The 21,143-nt window shown below is 37.5% G+C and overlaps 1 protein-coding gene across 1 annotated transcript in view; it reads right to left on the minus strand.

The window, feature by feature from the left end:
• Positions 1-21,143, minus strand: part of RBFOX1 (RNA binding fox-1 homolog 1) — an 818,832-nt gene that overhangs the window by 74,833 nt on the left and 722,856 nt on the right. Inside the window, exons 8-11 of the mRNA XM_030459827.1 lie at positions 11,107-11,250; positions 9,466-9,519; positions 3,875-3,967; positions 2,021-2,081 (exon numbers count right to left, since the gene is read on the minus strand). Of these exons, the coding sequence (XP_030315687.1) occupies positions 2,021-2,081; positions 3,875-3,967; positions 9,466-9,519; positions 11,107-11,250 (352 nt within the window). The remainder of the gene's footprint in view (positions 1-2,020; positions 2,082-3,874; positions 3,968-9,465; positions 9,520-11,106; positions 11,251-21,143) is intronic.

The raw sequence follows: 21,143 nt of genomic DNA on the forward strand, positions 1-21,143 counted from the left end.
AGTCAAGCTTCATGTCTCTTTTGCTACATTTACCATGATGTCTTCAAGCCAGCAAAAAGGAAAATTTTCCCATCTGCATCATTTGCCAAGTTCCACGTTTACACCCAGAATGAGGAAGAAAACAGTTTCTGAGAAAGCAAGAGGAATCTCAGACTCTTCTTATGCCAGACGATTTTAACTATCATGTCAAATGAAAACCAGCACTATATTGTATTTTTAATACTGTGATAGAAAAAAAATTATGACTCCCTCATTAAAAAATAAAGCCATTGTTTGCCATGTGTTTTAGGGAAGCCTCACTAATGAGACCTCAGATAGAGGAAATAAGACCTATTATATTTCAAAGTGGAAAAGAGTCCAATGTACCTGTGGAAACCTTTACTGCTACATGTGCAGATTTCATCTGCTTTCTGCTGGATGGGGAAAAACTAAATTAAATTGAAAAGCAAATCATTAGAAGTAAACAGCCAACTTAAACTGGAAAATGTTAATTGCTACTAACTTCAAATGATGTATTACTCTTTGAAATTGAGAGTTAGGAACTTTTTAAAATTTTTTAGAATAGCAAATACCAACAACTCAAGAACGTGATCAAGCACTGTACAAAGGAAACGTTTTTAACATGTATTGCTTCCAAGCCCTTCAAATATCTGTGGGCTATTTTTCCATCATTAAGGTACAGCATTATACCAACTTAGGTAAGTAGAAGAATTATTTTGTTTTAGATTGCTTGGAACTGAGATTTTTCCAGGGGAAACAAGGGGGACCCAGCATCCAATTAAAGTTTGCCCTTCACTTCTGTGGAAAGAAGACACACAGGATTTTGTCTTGGCACTAAAAGTATCTCATGCTTTCATCTGTCTCCCTACCTCCACCATCCAACCAAAACTGAATCCTCCAACGACTTCATTCATCCCAATCTTAACACTGCACCAAGCTAGAAGAGAATGAGGCTCTCCTAGGGTTGGCTTCCTCTACAAAAGCCACAAAATGATGCTGGCTACGAGTCACTGACACAGAACTTATGCCCAACCAGATCATGTTTTAGGTTCATAGAATCATAGAATCGACTGGGTTGGAAGGGACCTCAGAGATCATCAAGTCCAACCCTTGATCCACTCCCTCTGCAGTTCCCAGCCCATGGCACTCAGTGCCACATCCAGGCTCTTTGGAAAGATCTCCAGACACGGAGAATCCACTACTTCCCTGGGCAGCCCATTCCAATGCCTGATCACCCTCTCCAGAAAGAAATTCTTTCTCATCTCCAACCTAAACCTCCCCTGGCACAACTTGAGACCTTTTGTGCCCTCTTGTCTTGCTGAGAGTTGCCTGGGAAAAGAGCCCAACCCCCCCCCCCGCTCCAACCTCATTTCAGGGAGTTGTAGAGACTGATGAGGTCTCCCCTGAGCCTCCTCTTCTCCAGCCTCAACACCCCCAGCTCCCTCAGCCTCTCCTCATAGGGTATGTGCTTAAGTCCCTTCACCAGCTTCGTTGCCATCCTTTGGACCTGCTCCAGGACCTCAATCTCCTTCCTAAACTGAGGGGCCCAGAACTGGACACAGGACTCAAGCTGTGGCCTCACCAGGGCTGAGCACAGGGGCAGAATCCCTTCCCTAGACCTGCTGGCCACGCTGTTCCTGATCCAGCCCAGGATGCCATTGGCTTTCTTGGCCACCTGGGCACACTGCTGGCTCATGTTCAGCTTCCTGTCAATCCAGACTCCCAGGTCCCTTTCTGCCTGGCTGCTCTCCAACCACTCTGTCCCCAGCCTGTAGCGCTGCATGGGGTTGTTGTGGCCAAAGTGCAGGACCCGGCACTTGGCCGTGTTGAACCTCATCCCGTTGGGATCAGCCCATCTCTCCAGTCTGTCCAGGTCCCTCTGTAGAACCCAAACCCAGGGAAATGGGGAGATGAGACCTATGGCACCTCAGGAGTAGATGAGTCCCCCAGCTCCACAGCTGAGTGAGGTTTTTTTGGGCACTGATGTGAAAGAAAAAAAGCAGGAAAATCAGGCACTTACCATTCGTGTAAGGGTTGACGGTCTTTTTATTTGTCATTACTCGTGCTGTTGCATTATTTACCTAAGCACATAGAACACTGGATTAAAAAGGGTTCCAGGGGGGGTCCACCTTACTATTTAGTGCATGCATTATTATTGCTATTAGTCATGTAAAAATAAAATGCAATTTAATTTATAGAAGGCAACAGGTGCATAACAAAATCATACTGTTTATAATTACATTTACTTTCATAACCATTTTAACTTACAAATCATTTCAATAAAGCAACATCATATCATTTAAACTTTAATAAAAAGACATTAAAAGCAAATTAAAAGGTACTGCATAATTTAAGACTTAAGAGCATGCTTGTATTCCATGATAACACTGATACAATAAATACTCAAAACAGAAGAAAAAAAAAAAAAAAGATTATATGAAGGAACATGCAGTGGAGTAAAAGGGAAAGAGACAAGGTACAAGGAAACAAAGAAAATGTCAAAAAAAGGGACAAACAAATTTAGCAGTGTGCAACATAACCCTTTAGAAGAGAAGTACCATTGGAAAAGCAACATCTAGCATTCAACACTTGGAACAAGAGCCTTTTTCATTGCAAGAATTAACAAAATCATTCAAGCTTTAAAATCACAGCTAACAAAAGGATAAAAAGAGGGTGCATTATTTAACACAATATGGAGTTAACAATCTGAGTAAGATGTGCACGAAGTCATATCCTCAATCCAAATCAGTGCCTCCCAGGCTCGCTTAAAACGTACACTCAATTACAGGCGTACCACTATCGAAAAAAATGTAGCATCAAGAAAACTTAATACAACAAGTCAAAAAAATCCACGTGGTATATCAGCGCTAAATACGTGAAACGGCAGATGGACTTCTCCACTTACCATTCAGCACCATCGCCAGCATGGGTATGTATACAGTTACCATGGTTACTGAGAGTTTGGTGAGGGCCCTAAGAGCTACCGTCGAAGGGGGAAAATGAAAAGGCAAAATATGCAACATCTTACTCAAAAGACGACAGCATTTTCAATTGGTAATTTTTTTTTTTTTTTTTTTTTTTTTTTTTTTAAAAACTCTAACAAATACGACTCGGGCAGTATTGAAGGGGATCCAGTGGTACAAAACATCAGTGCTAGGTTTTTTTTTTGATTAGGTTTGAATGGCTCGGGCCATCCAGGCAAAGGAGCCTGATGGTTTCGTTAAAAATTAAAGGTTAAAATCAGTGGGGGTTTACTCTGCTTTGGGTTCTTTTGCTCGAACATCTTTTGGATGCTTCTTTTCCAATTGGAATTTGCTGGAAGCCACTGTGGATCCCGCATCAACCCTGCAGGGAAAAAAAAAACAAAACAAAAGAAAAAAAGAACCAAAGAAAAAGAAAAAAAAAAAAACCAACCTTTTGTTTGTTTTGTTTTGTCTGTCACACTTTTTTTGTTGTTGTTGTTCTCAATTTTTTTTTTTTTTTTTTTGGCTGTTTTTTGGGAATCTACTGCACCCATCGATTTCCAAAACATCCAAAATAACCACTTCAAAATACTCAAGCTTTCATTTTATTTTTTTTTTTTATTTTTTCCAATTCTCTCATCCACCTTTCAGCAATGACAACGAAAACCATTAGAAAAGAAACCATAAAACAAAAAAAAAACAAAACAAAAACAACCAAAAAAAAAAAAAAACCAAAACCAACCCAAGTAAGGCCAGATTCTCTCTTTATATATAAAGTAGATATATATATAAACAACGGGGAGGGGAGAGGGGAGCACACAGAAGACACCAATGATGCATCTGAAACAACAAATGAGAGTGAAGCAGACATTTATCAAAAAGATGAAAAGGAAAATATTTTGAACATGCACCTCGATTTTACGGCCCTCTACCACGGTGCCGTGTAATTTCTCCCTCGCCCTGTCCGCATCAGCACTATTTTCGAAAGTTACGAAACCAAATCCCTGCATGCAGGAGGGAGAAGGGGGGAAAACAACATGCACATTATTATTTCAGTCAGCGACCACTTGTTTTGCTTATGTTCTCTCTCTCTCTCTCTTTAATTTAATACTTCCTCGTCCTCGCTTCAGTTCTGTAACATGCAAATTAGAAAAAATTGAGCTGTCTTGAGATGTGCAGTAAAGAGCGACAAAGGTGAACAAATTATTCTTTTTTTTTTTTTGCTGTCATCAGTTATAGAACACCCTCTGAGAAAGTCCAAGAATGCTGCCCAAAATACCTTTCTACACGTCACTACGGAGGAAAACCAAAATAACAGTAAGAAAATGAAATTCAAATCAATTACAGTGTTTTCACATAGAAAGAAATGAACTAATGAGGAAAGAAAATGAACCACGTTTTCATGACATGCAGATATCTCAACGAAATAAAAAACATGTGCACAGAATTCAACACTGAATGTCAATATCCTCTAAAACATTGTCTACTTAAACATGCTGTTGTGATCATAAGAAACATTGTTCCCATGCAACACTAGGGTAACTTAAACTTTTTGCCAAACTCTACAGCCTTTACTTATTTTTTTATAAAAGAAAAAAAGAAAAAGAAAAGCACCAACCAAACAGAAGTACTTTCAGAACAAAGTATAAGCTTTTTTGTATTAACAGAATAAATAAAATCACATGATGTGAATAGGAAAAGAAACTCTGATAAAGGAATAAAAATGCAAATGTTTAGAATAAGTTTAACTGCTTCATTTACTATTTCTGGATATAACTTTCACATATAGAACATGCAACTGGTAAAACTCCAGAATCCCACATTACTGGGACAGGAGAACTCTTGTCAAACGTGAAATTCTGCTTGGGACAAACACTTGGCTTGGTGATATTAGGCTAAACAAACATCTCCAATCCTACTAAGTTTCTTATTCTTGTGCTCAGTTAAACATTGCTTGTGATGGTAAATATTTCTGCCAAAATCTGAGATCAGAAAACAGTTTAGAAACATACACCAACCCTTTGAAGTGGTTCTCATGTCAGCATTACCAGGCCTTTGCGTGCTTTCCCAAAGTTAACCCAACAAATACACTTCCACCTCCTTGGTCTTGTTTGGTACCAAGAAACATTTGCAAGTTACTCATGGCTGCTTTATAAGGAGTAGTCATTGCTGCACATATCTGAAGTCCTACTAAAACCTTGCTCTTTACTGTTATTTTAAACTATGGAGTTAAATCTTTCCTCCTGGCTGTTCCTCAGCAATAAGCATCCTGTCTTTCCCTTCATCATCCCCCTGATAAGTTCTGTAGTCAGCATTCTCCCACTTATTGCAGTTCAACATTTATGCACATTGTAATTTTTTTAAAAAAAGAAGAAAACAGATACTTAAACATTTATTTATACATTTTATACAAAGAGGCTAAATTCGAAATTAAGGCAAAACTGACACCAAGCATTGAGAAAAAAACAATGGACATGAAATACAAAATTAACAGGCAGAAAGATGTAAGCAACTATCAGGATCGTTACATGTGAAATACTTGGGTTTCTTTACCTACTCAAAAACCATATTTATTTATGCCTGTTTCTAAAACAGAAAGTGGTATTTATATATATAGTAGCAGTTTATGTCCTGTGCTTTACCAAACAGCTTCACCAACACTGTCTGATCTTTATTTTTTCCTCTCTTCTCAAGGTCCACTCAGGCTCAGCTCAGCTGTGTCCCTGCTACCCAAACCCATCCTCAGCCTCTCTGCTTCCTCACATTTCCTCCATCACTTTAGCACAAAGCCCCAACCTCACTCTGTCAAAGGACACTGAGGATCCAACTCTCTTTTCCCCAGAACACCAGGAGTGTTTGGGACAAAATAAATCCTTCTCCTCAGCACTGTGTTTTAGATGCTTTCATAGGCTTTGCTTATACCTAAACCCAGCCTCAACCTTAAAATTTTATTTTATAGTGTTCTCTCGAATCTTGTAAAAGCTTTGTAGAAAGACTTCATAGTTCAAGATGCTATTAAGAAAAATTAACAGCAGAATACATCCCTGAACCTGTTGATCCAATGAGCCCAGCTCCAGAACCTGCCCCACTCCTCTCTGCTCTCCCTTCTGATCCTGCTGCCCCTTTACAGAACTGCAAACAATTGGTGGGAGCTGGTTAGTCAAAATTTATAATCAGTCATCTCAGCTTGCAGCAATACCAGCTATTTCCTTTCAAGCAACTGAAGGGAAAGATAAAAAGCTAATTATATTTTAAAAATTAGAAAAAGATATAAAGTGGAGCCACATGCCAAGATAAGACAGGAACTTCAAAGATTATGAAAAGACACTCACTGTAATTCTTTAATTTCTTATGTTATACTTATTCTCAGAATTAATACTATTTAAAATTAAGTTATTATTTCTGTAAACCCTTATTTTACCTAGCTGATACAGAAACTCAATCACAGAACACAGCTCCATTCCCCACACATTTCAAATATCTACACAAACACATTAATTTGATATGCAGCTGATCCAACAGCTACTTTAGCTTAGCATAATATGTATTTTATTAACCAGTAATATAAATTTTTAAAATCTGCCTCATGATTTTGCCATAGCCAAGTTAGTACCTGGGAGGGTTATGTTTTAATCTGGGAGGTGCTTTGGAGAATTTCTTTTTTTAAGAAATACTTTTTAATACAATACAAAATATATAGAGTGTATATTAATAGATTTACACAGATTTATGAAAGCATACACATGGTTTATAGCTGTATAGAGCATTGATTTACAGCTGTAAAAAATGGCACTCACTGCTCTTCCTCCACCTTTTCAGCCTTGCACTTGTGCCCAAGACTCCACCCAGGGCTTCAGTGTTAAAACAGCAGAGTGGAATTAAAATAGGCACAGTAATAAAAGCTAAATTCTTTATTCTCCTCCCAAGATGAGTGGTAAACAGAGAGACAGGTGAGTTACCTGCAGTTTTCCATGTTACTTTCATCAACAGCTTTAAGAATTGGCAAAGGTAAACCTCGTTCATTTAACACATTGTAAGGAAGGATCTACACCAAAACAGTACTGACATTCTAGCAATTCATATATAGACTTTCAAATGTCATCAGTGTTGCCATACAATTCCAGCAAAATTATCTTAATTACTATCATGGCCCTAAATAAACAAATTTGTAGCATGAAGCTTGCATTATATTAGTTTCTTTTATGAACAAACTCCCTTCTGTGAAATTCTTTTCTATTTTATGGTGTTGCTGCAGCATTATGTTTTTTGAATCTGCAATTCAATTTTTCTTAACTATTATGGCATGAAAATGAGCTTACTTCTGCTGTTTTTGCAAGAATATTCTTAAACATGAATTATTCGAAGAAAAAGAAATAAACAAAACCAGAAACAGACACATTTTCTAGCAATTCTTTCATGCCAAACTACAGCTAGAAACAAGGTGGAATTGTGATCCTGCAAACTTTTGTTACCTGTACTCAGTTTGAGACCACTTAGTAGTCCTTTCAGTTTCAGTGGGATTTTATGAAAACATAGATAAGCACTGCCAGGAATGGGACTTTAATCTGCTGCATCTTAAGTCCTACAGAATGGACATGAAATGATCAGATTAAAAAAAAAATAATAATAATTAAAAAAAAAAAAAAAAAAAAAACTTCCTGTCATTCCTAATCCCATTTTTTAAACTTTGCATTTAACTGAGAAAGCCTAAGGATGCTTCTGCAAATCAAAATATTAGATTGCTGGATGGGAAACAACTCTGAAGAATGAGAAGCAGCAGACAAAAGTCAGGAGATGCATCAGAGATGCTTCAGCAGCTTCCTCAGAGCCAGCACCAACACACAGCTGAGATAGTAACCCTATAAACATACCTAAAAAAAAAGGTAGGATTCACTCTTCCTTGAGAAATCCTTTCTAGGAGCTCCTTTTTATGCAAAGCACTGGGATAATCTGTAAGATCACTACCAAAAAAGCTCTCCCCAAAAATGTCTCCTCATTTCAACCCCAAAAACACTTCAAAAAAGCCTCATTCTTATGCAGCCTGATGCAGAGGTGGTGGTTAAAAGTCCCATATTTATAAGATTTAATGGTTAAACCAATGCATCAACCACTATGTGTGTCTTCAGTTCCACCCCACATCTTCAATAGAACCCATTAAAGGTGCCAAGTGTGGGATGGCTTTTGAAATGTATAACATGACCCAATAGAAGCAGGTTCTGGAAAATGAGCATCTTTGCAAAGTATTATTGAACAGATATAATTTAATTTTAAGTTTCAGGCAGGGTAGGAGGGTTCTAAACCCCCAAATTGCACACATTTTGGTTGTTTACTGAGAAAGCAGTAAATGCTCCAACTGTGTTTTGGGCTAGCAGGCAAGGGTACTAATTAATAAATGTCAGAAAAATTTCAGCATATAAATCAGAATTTTTCAGCTATTCTGTTTTTTTGTGGGGGTTTTTTGTGTGTTTTTATTTTGTTTTTTTATTTTTGCTTTTCAGAAGAAGTTGATGGCTGTCAATTTGGAATATAAATACAGATACATTAAAATATAGTTTAAAAATAGTAAAATAGTAATAGTAAATCATAAATAGTAAAATAGCATTAAAATATAGCTGACTTAAGAGAGATTTATGTTATAGCTAATCCTCCTAAAACACCTTACAGTATGTCTTGAACAGGAATAAAATTCCCCAATAATAATATATGAGTTACATGTAGACTGAAGCATTGGTGGATAAATGTTTTAGTGTGTCTGACATGGGAGGAACAGGAAAAAGAGATGCATTTCACATACAAATACATCTTTAAAATACATCTGATACCACAAGAGAAGCACCCTGGGCTGGAGTTTTTCAGCAGCTAAAGATGCTAATGCAGTCATAGCCACTCTATCTTGTTTTGTTTCTTAAATATTGAATAAATTGAAGGATCCATTTAAGACAAAATGATTTTTCAGAAAAGAATGCAACACAGTAAGAAGTCTGTAAATCAAGTGAGTGTTTAAATAGGTTGTTTTCAAAGGGTTGGTGTACTGAAGCTTCAACTAAAGAGGAAAGCATCTGCACTTAGGCAATCTAGATCAATCACATATTTTCTCAGCTAATTACCAAAGCAGATAGTTATTAGCTATCATTACCATCTTTCATTTCAACAGGGGGGAAAAAAAATACCTGTACTAATACAGACCTGCCTACAAATAGGTGTAAGTATGGACTCATCTTGTAAAATAAACAAGATAATTACCATTGAAGAATAAAAACCAGCAGAAATCAACATTCCCACAAAACTGATGACAGTTTGGAGTAGCTAAAATTACCCCCTTTACAAGATATAAAATGAGTCCAATGATTTTCATGCTGTTTAGGAAACTGAATGACAGCTCAGAAGATGCTTTAACTAACATGGCTTTTTCAGACATTTTTTACAGCAGTGCAGTTGTTTCCTTTTACTCGTAAATACTTCAATGAATCAAAACATTCCATGGGTGAATTAAACTGCTTACCTTTGAGCCTCTCTCATTAAAAATAATTTCAACATCTAAGATTTTACCAAATTGCTGCAAAGAAATAGAAAAGTTACATGAAAATAACATAACTTCAACCCTTTTGCATGCACAATACAGATGTTTGCTTCAGAAAATGGTGCACAAAGTAACAAAAAACTAAAAAATATAAAATCAAAGAAAATCAAGCACTGAAGAGGAGTCAGATCTGCCCCTAAGCAGATTGAATCAATGCTTAAAAAATCCTCTGTTCTACTTATGTCCATGGAAAAAGATCATTTGCCACATGTAGGAACATGGTCATGATGCAGCTGTTACAATATTCTATACCAGACATTTCCCTCACACTTGCAGAAATGGCATTTTTCTATCATTTCAGAAGGTACTAACTCATTCTAAAGTTGGAAAACACCAGCCAGTCTCTTTTGAGTTCTAGGGCTTAGAAATATTGAAAATAAATGTAGGTTTTTTTAACTTATAAATTCCTACAGTCCCTCAAAAAATTCCTTTTGTTTACTTTCAAATTAAATCAATTTTAATCATTTTGTTGAATTTAAATACATCTGTTTATTTTAATTACTATCCCTTCTGTTACTTTTCCAGTGTGCTGTGAGCTGCATTTAGGAGAGGCTCCTTGTAACAAGTCAGAAAGAGTAAAACACTCCCTCATTTCTCAGTACTATCCCAGGATTCTTTTTCCAGCGACTGTTTCCTTCACTGGATACAAATACTGGAAAAAATAACCTCTTAACTCACATATAAAGACATTAGAAGGACTTAAAAATCTGAATCAAACATGTAAGATGGAGAGCAGGATAGTGCCATGATGTAGCTGATGCTTCACTGGTAACAAACTGGAACGTGGAAGAGAATTAAATCTTAATGAGTCCCTAATAAGAAAGCAAGAAGAACACTAATACTTAAAAGTACTAAATTGGAAAAGGAACAGCTGGTTTCTAATCAAGGACTATTTCTAGATAGTATTTAGCAACAGTTGAAAATAAACCTAAGAGTAGCAGGGAGGAGAAACCAGGTCTAACCTCTCATGGTGATCAGCCTAGAATGAAGGGCAGGTGTGAGATGTGTAAAACACAGGCAATGCACATGAAGGCAGCTAATGGCCTGGGAAAAAGCAAAAATTATGGAAAAATACTGGCAAAGAGTTTGGAATCTTATAGACCTACAAAACCATTGGTGAGAAATCCTAATCCTGGACTTGCTGCTTAAATTCAGCCCATGGCTGCCTTCTGTAGATTTGGGTCCCTTGATCATGAGGTTAAGCACTGACTATTTTACAGCAAGCTTTCCAGAATCAATAAATACAGGCAGATAAATCCAGGTGTGTTACAGGAGGAATATAGATACATTCCATATTTTAAACCAATGTCTGCAGCTTTTTTTTTTTTTTTTTTTAAGTAATACCAAGTGGCATAAAACATCGAATGCACTCATCTGTATCACAACAGAATCAGGGGAATTCATTTTCCCAGTTGTGACTGGCAAATCAGATGCTTTGCAAATTAAAAGAGAATCTTTAAATGGTTAAACAGCTTCAAAGAGTGATATTGCTCTCACGGTTGCCTATAAGATACCTATTGCAATGGAAATATCGAAAAGGATAAATCAAATATGAGTACTTACACCAAACATTTGTCTAAGATCTGGATCCCGGAATCGGAATGGTATATTTGAGACATGAAGCCTTTTGGGCTGTGATTTGTTTTCTGTGTTTTCAGAAGATTGTGTCTGTTGCTGGCCGTCGGTCTGTGCTGCATCATCTGTCTGCTAAAAGGGGGAAGCAGAACAAAGGAAAGAACATTAAGTATTTCTATCATTTTTTACTTAAAGTGGTGGCCTTAAATTCTCATGAAAAAAAGAAAAATTATTAAACCTGCTCAAAGGTGCTGAGGAATAACACAAGTTGAAACACACAAAAATCTAACCTGTTTCTGTGTCTGTCTCAACAAGATATGTTTTAAATGATGCTTTTATTATGGATTATCAGAAACTGGAGAACAGAAAGGAGATTATTATATGCTGATTTTCTCTCATTTTAAAATAATGAATAATTATGCATCCCTCTAAGACTCTTGAAACACTTTTAACCTCGTCATTGTTTGTAAGGAACTGAATCCCCAGGTCCAAATACCAGCCCACTTGCAGGAGCAAGCTCTACCCTTTCAAATAAAATTAGTAATTTATTTCAGAGGCCACTGGGACTTCTACACAGGAGGCAGGTAACACATCACATCCTAGTTGCCATTTCATAAGTGGTGCTAATGGGCACCGGAGGGTCATTTTGTCTAGATAAATGGTCACCATTAGGAAGAAGGCCTTGAGTTGGGCAAGGGAACAGAAGTACAATCAGTGGTGAAGGTTGTCTGACAGAAATGGGAGACCCAGTAACAAAGTTTTATGGATTTGCTTCATCGCAAAATTAAGATCATAGCATGGTAGTCCTTTCAAGGATAATGTTATCTGCTTTGAAATGCTATTTTATAAATTGGGGACATTTCTGTGTGTTACACACAAAAATAGAATTCCAGGCCACTAAGGAGATTAGGAAAATGCATAATATCCTTCATCCAAAAAGTAAAACTAACCAGTGCTGCTCTATCTAATTAATCACTACGTGATCAGCAGACATTCACTAGAATAAGATTTTGCATAAGGATGTAAAAAGGGAATAGTTCCTTTCTTTTGCACTGGTAGAGGGGATCTGGAAGAAAAAAAGAGTAAAGAAAATAGCTGAATGAAATCACAAGGATCATCTTACAGCTGTTACTCTATTGTCTCTGTCCTCTCTCTTTCTCCTGAGCAATATCCATCTTCCAAATATTTATTTTTCCCTTGTGTTCTAATGTTACAGTTCAGTTGTCTGACTTTTCATTTAAAAAAAAAAAAAAAAAAAAAAAAGGTAGAATCTCATGTTTCTGGTAGCATCTGATTTCTTTTAAAAGACAACAGTTTTAAGCAAATTAAAAATGGTTAAATAAAGCAAACCTGACCACACAGTTTTGGTGCCAACAAGCCTGTTATGGACGAAACAAAAGAACTGAAATAGAATATGTAATTTACATCAGCATTAACTACATACAAATTTAATTCTGTCAAGTTAACACTTAAAAAATACCTCGTATTTTGATACTTTGCAATAGCACATTATTTTTCCAGATGATACCTGCAATTTGTCAAGATTATTTTGAATTCTACCCCTGTCCTGCACTGTCCTTGCAGTCCTTTCCAGCTTGGTATAGTTACAAATTGAATAAGCAGACACTCCATTCCATCATTCAGATCATTGATGAAAATACTGAAAAGCACTGAGTCACCACAAATAACTGCAGAACTCCTTTTAATAAATCTCATTTTGATACTCAACTACTGAAACACAGTTTCTAGTGTTCCACCCAGCCTGCTAGAGCTGCAGCTTTATCTCTGATGATTTGGTGAGCACTTCAATCACTCAATCCCACCTGGGAACCAGGAAAAGGAAAAGAGATCCATGGCTTGAAAAGAGATTTAACATAATAATAATTAAGTAATATTAACCCTCGTGATCAATACAAGATCCAAAGTTATTCTCAGCTCCAGGTAGCAGCAGGGAGCTGTGCACTTCTAGCAGTAGAAGCCTTGGAGACAGCCTCAGGCACGAGATGGACAGGACCTTTTTGGTAGAAATCCCCCAAAACAACCCTGCAAACTTGCTCATTTATAGCACAGATGACATTTAAGGTATGGAATCCTTGGGCTTGCCCTGGGTTTTTGCCCCTCCTCACCCACTGCACCTCCAGGGCTCAAAACAAGCCCTGACCTTGGTCCCTGTTGATGCCAGAGCATCCTCTCTCTTTGTTCTCACACAGTTGGATGCTGCAGTCTCAAAAAATCAGTTTCTCTAAACCAGGAAATGATTTCAGAATTCTCTCCAAATGGAGAGAATTTCAGAATTCTCTCCAAAAAGGACATGACTGTATTTCACCTCGAGTATATCACCTCCAGTCCTGTGTCCAGTTCTGGGCCCCTCAGTTTAGGAAGGATATCGAGGTCCTGGAGCAGGTCCAAAGGAGGGCAACCAGGCTGGTGAAAGGACTCGAGCACAGATCCCATGAGGAGAGGCTGAGGGAGCTGGGGGTGTTGAGGCTGGAGAAGAGGAGGCTCTGGGGAGACCTCATCACTCTCTACAACTCCCTGAAAAGAGGTTGGAGAAAGGGGGGGATTGGGCTCTTTTCCCAGGCAACTCTCAGCAAGACAAGAGGGCAGGGTCTCAAGTTGTGCCAGGGGAGGTTTAGGTTGGAGATTAGAAAGAATTTCTTTCTGGAGAGGGTGATCAGGCATTGGAATGGGCTGCCCAGGGAAGTAGTGGATTCTCCGTGTCTGGAGATCTTTCCAAAGAGCCTGGATGTGGCACTCAGTGCCATGGTCTAGAAACCACAACGGTGGTTCAAGGGTTGGACTTGATGATCTCTGAGGTCCCTTCCAACCCAGCCAATTCTATGATTCTATGATTCCCAGCTTGCTTAAAAGTCTGTCTTGTGGGGAAGCTTCAATTCTTTATGAAAAGCTAAGTACAACATTCAAGGCCGTTCCTCTGGCCACAAGAAGTAAAAGCCTAACTTGCTGACAAACCTGTGCTGATGGCACATTCTTCTTCTATTTTCTGGCATTAAAAATGCAGTGTGCACTTACTAGTTCCAGCTATGTCCCAGGACTGAAACTTTGATACCAGCACATTCCTAGAGACTCCATAACCAACACTTTTCTCTCCCTTCTCTTTAAAACTTGGCATTAAATCTACTCCCCTCCTGTTCACCAGGACCTCTACTCATTAGTCACAAGGCAACAGAGACAGACACTAATGGCTCCAAAATCAGTTTAATCTTTAAATACCTCGGAACAGAGCTAATTAGAAACAGTTACCTGAAAATAACCTTCCACACCTAACTGAATATTTTTAATTGGTTTCCAGCCTCTTTGAGACTGACAACTTTTCCTGACAGTTGGGAAATTATTGTAATAATCCTCTGGCTGACTTCTGCAGTGAGGAATCGTGCATAGCAGAAAGGTTCTCTTCCTATTCTTCCTAAAAGCCTACATAGCCTGAGGAATGGAATTTCTGTGAGCCTATAAAATTCCTAAACATTTTTAGAACCCTACATCATGCCTCAGAACCATTAAAGCTATTTTAAAAATATCCAGCCTGTGACAGCTCAAGTAATTTTCAAAGAGGATTTTTTTCTAAACAGACCAAGAAGTGAAGCTACAAAAGCTGGTAATACAGTAATACAGAAATGAATGGGAACTGCAGGTTCTTGGCACCCTTAAAAATTACTACAGCCTGGTGGTTTTTTTCTAGGCATGTCAGTCAGCCCTGTAGCAGGTGAGTTTGGAGCTCTGAGGTTTAAGAAGCCATTTGTCATCTTCACTGAGAGATCATTTCCACCAATATGCTGCATGACTTTTTTTTTTTTTCCCTGTTCCACTGAGAATGTGTTTCTAATTTAAAAAAATCTAATAAGCAGTTCCATATTTTAGCAGATTATTGATGAGCACTGCCTGAAGGGACCACAGGATGAAAGCTTTGGCATCCTGTTGCCTAGAAAACAACAGGCACTGCTAGAAAATCTTATTTATGTAAAAAACATTTGCTCCAGATATTTATTAATACACAATTGCCAGCTTCCAGCACCGTTTTATGTTATAAATGTTAAAATGTTGTTAAAATAAGTTGCTGAAACTTGAATCCTTTAACAACTGTTGATTGCATTTGCAGGCACTTCATCCAGAATTGAGATGCTCAATTTCCATAATAATTTCTAACTCAATCGATACAGATCTGAGCTAAACAAGTTTAATCTTGGTGAAATATAATTTAGGTATGAACTACATTCAGAGAAAATCATGAGGCCTGTGTACATCTCTATGCAGAAATATGGCTTCATTTGTCAATTTTAATTTATCATTTCAGAGAACAAATATTCCTCTCTATCTTAAGACCCCGTGTCATGCTATTATTATTAATTGCTGATAATTCTCTTTATAGTTCACTTTTCTCTTGACCTTTGTCCAGCCTAATACATACATCTCCATTTTAATAAAAAAATGTTTGGTGCTGCCATCTCATAAATATTGAAGAGAAACTATTTAGCACAAAAAAATGAGGAAATATATCTAACCCTGCAGAGAAGCAAACATTGGGAAGCTGACTTCTTGAGCCAGCCAATTTAAATGAAATGGATACGTTCATAATATTGCCTAACTGCAGAATCATATTAATATTTATCACTAAAATTATCAAATCAGCTACTAAAAGAGTGTGTCAGTGTAAATTACAATAAAGATTAAAAAAGCAAAACAAACCAAAAAAACTAGAGCTAAAGCCATATGCTCTTGCATATGATGTTTCATTACAATATCTGAAGTGATTCTCAGCCAGTTCAAAACACAGAGGAGAAATGAACAGAAAAGAAAGTTCTTCACTTGTCTGCATTCAGAAAACCTTGTAACAGAAGTTAATTCCAATTATATATGATAGAAAACTTTGATTTGAGTCTCAGTTGTCTTCAATATTTACACGTATTTTACAGTAATTTTTTTTTTTCCTGATTTGCTCTTCTCTTTCTCAGTACATCACCACCCAGGGCTTTGCTACTCCTTGCCTTTCCTGGCCAAATCCCACATTCTGCTTTTAGTTCTTATTCCATCACATAGTTGTAATTATAAAATATGAAAGAATCTTACGATATATGGTAGTGTTAAATTTATGATGAAAGATATAAATAAAGAATACAAATATAGAAGACCAAATTCTCACATAGACAGAACCAGAGACAAACTCTCTTTAGCTCAGTGACCTACTGCAGGCTTAGGTCTTAGAGTAAATTAAAATGGAAATTATTCTTCTAGGTAAGTAAATCCAAATCAAAGAGGCTGTTTCTAAAAATGATTTTGTACTTCATATAAGATGCTTTCCAAATAAATACTTGGTATACTTTTCAAACAAACCCATCATCAGGACAGTGCAAACAAAATATAATATTTTGTAAAGAAAAAAATACTGATTTTTCATCTAATTCAGTTCTAGAAACAGAAATCTGCTATTCTTAAAACAGCTCAAATTCTTAAAAGACATCCCACTGAAGCCAAGTTGCTAAAAGCACTTTGAAACATCACTTATTTGGGTCAGCCCAGCTTTTCCACACTTGCCACTATCACCACTTGCACTGGGAGGAGGTTAAATGCAATGAAACGTTAGGAGTGGCAGTGCCAGTGCAAGTCTTGAGAAGTTACATGGCTGACAAAGTTCCTTCTAACAACAAGCAATAAAACACCATGTTCAGTGAACATGAAACCAGAGATGGCCTTTTGTACACTGTTTGGGCAGAAAAACCAAATCCATTCACCTTCCCAGCAAACACAAATTTTTCTGTATCTCCCTCCATCAATTACTGAAGACAGCTGGTCCTACAATGTTCCTTCCACTGCAATTGTGTTCTGATTCCCTTCTGTACTTTTTCATTGCCTGATCTCTCTCTTTTTCTACAAAAAGCAGACAAAGTCACCCTCGAACTCTGTTTTAAATGTCAGGAAATGCTGCCACAGAACAACTGTCACAAAAAGAACACTGGTCTCAATCTCAGCTTTTAAAGTGTAAATAGAAAATAAACAGTAGGAATACCTAAAATTGCACTGAAGCTGTTATCTCTTTCTGGACAAACTGAAAATATGTTCTATTAGAATAACCTGAAAAAGCTCTACCAAGCCTTGGTCATCCTTATATTCTCTATAAGCAAATACAAATTTGTTGCATATTTTTTAAGCCCACACCAAGACCCAAGGAAGAGCATCCTGATTCTAGTTGGAATGACCTCCAGAATATTAACAGGAAGAAAATAAAAAGAACAAAGCCAATGGATAATTTTTTAAAATAAATGACAAGTGGCATTTTGGCAAACAATGCAACCCTGAGTTTCTCATGTACACACACCTGCATGAGGGAAAAAACTTCAGAATTTTAAATTAAAAAAAAAATGTTCATTGAATTAAAAAAAATAAAAAAAATCAAGATAGCACCTGTTTTTTTCCCAATGCACCAATCAAGTTATTTCTCAGAGAGAAAGAGCTTGTGAATGTCTTCTAGGCATTATTTGATTAAGTTGACAATATTATGTGAGCAATGGTTGAGTACCCACTGTGCTGTACTTTTGACCAAATTGATTTGTGTAATGAACACTTTCTCTGTCTCTTCTCCAGCCTGAACAGGGCTCTTGATTTAACCAGTGATGCTGGAAGCCAAGTGAATTTACAGCCCCCACAGTCATTCTCTCTCAATCTAGAGAGAATAGCAGCAGCAGTACATGAGCAAGCATAATTCAATACATTGTGCTATAAGAGCAGAAAATAATATCAGAGAGCTCTGCAATATACCTGGTTGATTTGATTTGTAAACCTGATAAAAAAGCAATCGAGAAAAGTTCAGCAGAAAAAAAAATATATATGTGTGTCTTGAGTCAAAATGTAACCATACTGAGTGTGTACAAAGGACTGAAAAAATCATGCATTGTAAAGCAGCTTCATACTTTCCTCAGATAATATTGCACATTTTCCATTTAAAAAGGGTCCACGTTTTGAGAAGTTGCCTTTCCATTTAAAAAGTACACAGAGAAGAGCTTCAAACTTGGGACGTTCTGAAAATCTTGTTTCACAAATACAGTTTGAGCAGTGTACTGCCAAATGCTATGGGCTTTTCCTGTTTTCTGAAGTAGAAAGACTGATTAATTAATCAGACTGGGTTTGATACACTTATACTCCAAAAAATCCTGGCACTGCAATATGCTTCCCAGAAACAGAACACCTTAGAAGAGAGATATCTGTGCAGATACATCTGTTTGTACTTAAATGTTTGCACAAAGGTGTACACATGAAAAAAAAAACCCAAAACCAAACATACCTATCACTGGGGTTTTTTACACCTGTGATAAACGTTACCAGCAGTATCAGTGACTTTTCTTGCCAGCTGTATCACTGTTATCCTTGCCTCCCAGTAAAGATCAGCAGTCAATGCGAGAGATTTTTTTCAAATGAGTTGGAAACTCCCAACAACAAGCTCGAAACTCCCAAGCAACTCACCCCAACACCACCAGCAATACCAAGCTGTGCTGGGGCTCCAGCAGGCTGCCAGGGACAGCAACAATCAGTCCTGCAAAGACCTCTGGAATGTGGGGGAGAGTTGTGCCACTCCTTGATGCCAGCAGCAGCGGTGAGAGCTGAGAGCATCACACCCTGCCTGGAAAACACCCCAGCCTCCTGTCTGCTCAGCAGAGTCCCCCCTACACATCAGCCTCCTCCCTGCATGGATGATGGGATGATGTCTTCCAGGGTGGCAGAAGGCAGGGGGTCAGCACACTTTTTGTCAGTGAGAGGAGACAATCATCTCCCCTCTGGTGTATTTCATGTTCGAGGTCCTCGAGCATCCTAAAGAATCCAAGTGACTACCAGAAAGACATTGGAAGGTGGTTGAGTCTGACTGAGACATTTGTTTTCATTACTTAGCAACACACCCCAGTAAAATCCTTTAATCCATTTTGCAGGCAAACAAACAAACAAATAAGCAAAAAAACCAAAAAACCAAACCAAACCAAAACAAAAACCTGAATAATGTTACACTTCTCTTCAGCATTCTCGGTGATTTCTGCTACTGAACATGCTGAGGGCCTTCAGCAGAGTGGGTGATGTTCCAGGCTGGGATTATTTATTTCATTTCTAGATGGATGCATTCTGGATGCTGACACCACAGGCTAGAGGAAAGCACTGCTCTGGTGATAGCTTATGCATAGAAAGCCAGCAGCCTAAATAAGAGATCATTAATTTTGAGGAGAGAAAAGAGCAGTAAGATAGGTTTCCTAAGCTTCTGGTACTGCAGGGCAAGCAAAGAGTTATTAATTACTTGGCTGCATTAATTATTTCCCCAATCTATCTTCCTTAACAATATGGAATTTCTCCTTTACATGGAGCTTTACATCACCACTGCTGGCTCATCATTTTTCTTCTAAAATAGTCAGCGGGGCACCAGGGAATAGCACATCAATCATGCTTGGAGTGGAAACACCAGGAGAAACCACAGAAGTTTTGGATTCTGAATGCATTGTGTCAAAAAGAAGGGAAAATTTGTTGGTGTGAAGGCAGATAGGATTTTTAAAATAATATTCATGGTAAGTTTTAATAAACTTTGAGTAATTAAGTAGTGGCCAAGTTCAGCTAAGGACAGTTGATTGACATTAGCATATCAATAACTTGAAATGGGAGAAGGAATTCTAGTAATGCCCTAATGCTTTATTTGTTGTTGCCATTGATTCAATAACTATTTGTGACTGCCCACTGATCCCATCTATGAATATCACACAAAAACAATTAATCAAAACATCCTCTAATCAGCTGCATCCTGCCTCCATTAGCCAAGAGGGAAATACATACACTGTGGAAATTTTTAGAAGTTCATTTCACACCTCCAGACCTGAATTACTGTGATATCTTTGCAGGATACTTTAAAACTCAATCTTGAAAAAAAATTAAGCAAGCACAGTAGGAAACAGTTTACAGTTCAAAGGAGAAAAGCATTAATTTACTCCAATTGAAATAGCTTAAGCAGCAATACGTAGACACAAGGAAATATTAATTTAATTTTATTATTCCTCTTTCATCTATTAGTTAGAACACTATTATTTCTGATGTAATTCTTGTTCCTCTTTCAAGGGACTTCAATAGCAGGAATGAAGTACTGAAAGAGAACTTTGTTCCAAGACTTGAAAGGCTCATGTAAAATCAAGACAGACATCAAATGAAAATGAATCCAAAAAAATACCATGAAAATAATTATAGAAATCTCAATCAGAGTTGATTAAAGGGTTTTTATCATTTGAATGGGCCATCTAGCTTCACACTGCACAAGTTTGTTTGATTAATCCATCAAAGCATTACAAGAATTAAAAGCTATCAGTATCCTCAGTGCTAACAAATTACTTGCACGTATCACTTTTGCTCACAAATTACTCAACACATTTCCATCCTCAATTAATCTCTCTTCTTTTTTGTCCTGATGGAGCTTATTCTCTCTTCCATGCCCCAAAAGAAACATAATTCTAAACGTGTGGTTTCGGAAACAACTCAAACCTCAGCAACACATCTGACATAAAAAAGGAAACAAACGAAGGTGGACTCTCTCTTAACTTTGTAGTGATTAAAAGTAATCAGAAGTGGTGATAAAACAGCATCACCAGTTGTGAAAAAAAGAAGAAAAAAATCAAAAAACCCTAAAGATTAGTCAAGAGAAGAAGAAATGTAGGAGACCTCAGTAAGAATCTCCAACAATGGGATTTGAGGCATACAGAAGGAGCTGCCTCAAGATTTCTTCAAGATTTTTTTCAGTGAAAAGGTGGAAAGAAACAACACTTTTTTTTTGCAACAGAACTTCCATCCCCCTTGTGTCTACTGAAACACTTCCATAGCTGAGTGCTGGTTCAGACCCACTGATGCAACTCCAAACTTACACTTCATAAAATGACTTTGTGAACTGATCTAATTCACTGCAGAAGAAAGGGACATAAATATGTTGATGATATAAGGAAAAGCTGGAGGACAAGCCTCTTCCTTCCCATGGCACCACAGCCTTAGGTCACCTCAAA

Source organism: Calypte anna, chromosome 14 (genome assembly GCF_003957555.1).
Source record: "Calypte anna isolate BGI_N300 chromosome 14, bCalAnn1_v1.p, whole genome shotgun sequence".
NCBI lineage: Eukaryota > Metazoa > Chordata > Aves > Apodiformes > Trochilidae > Calypte > Calypte anna.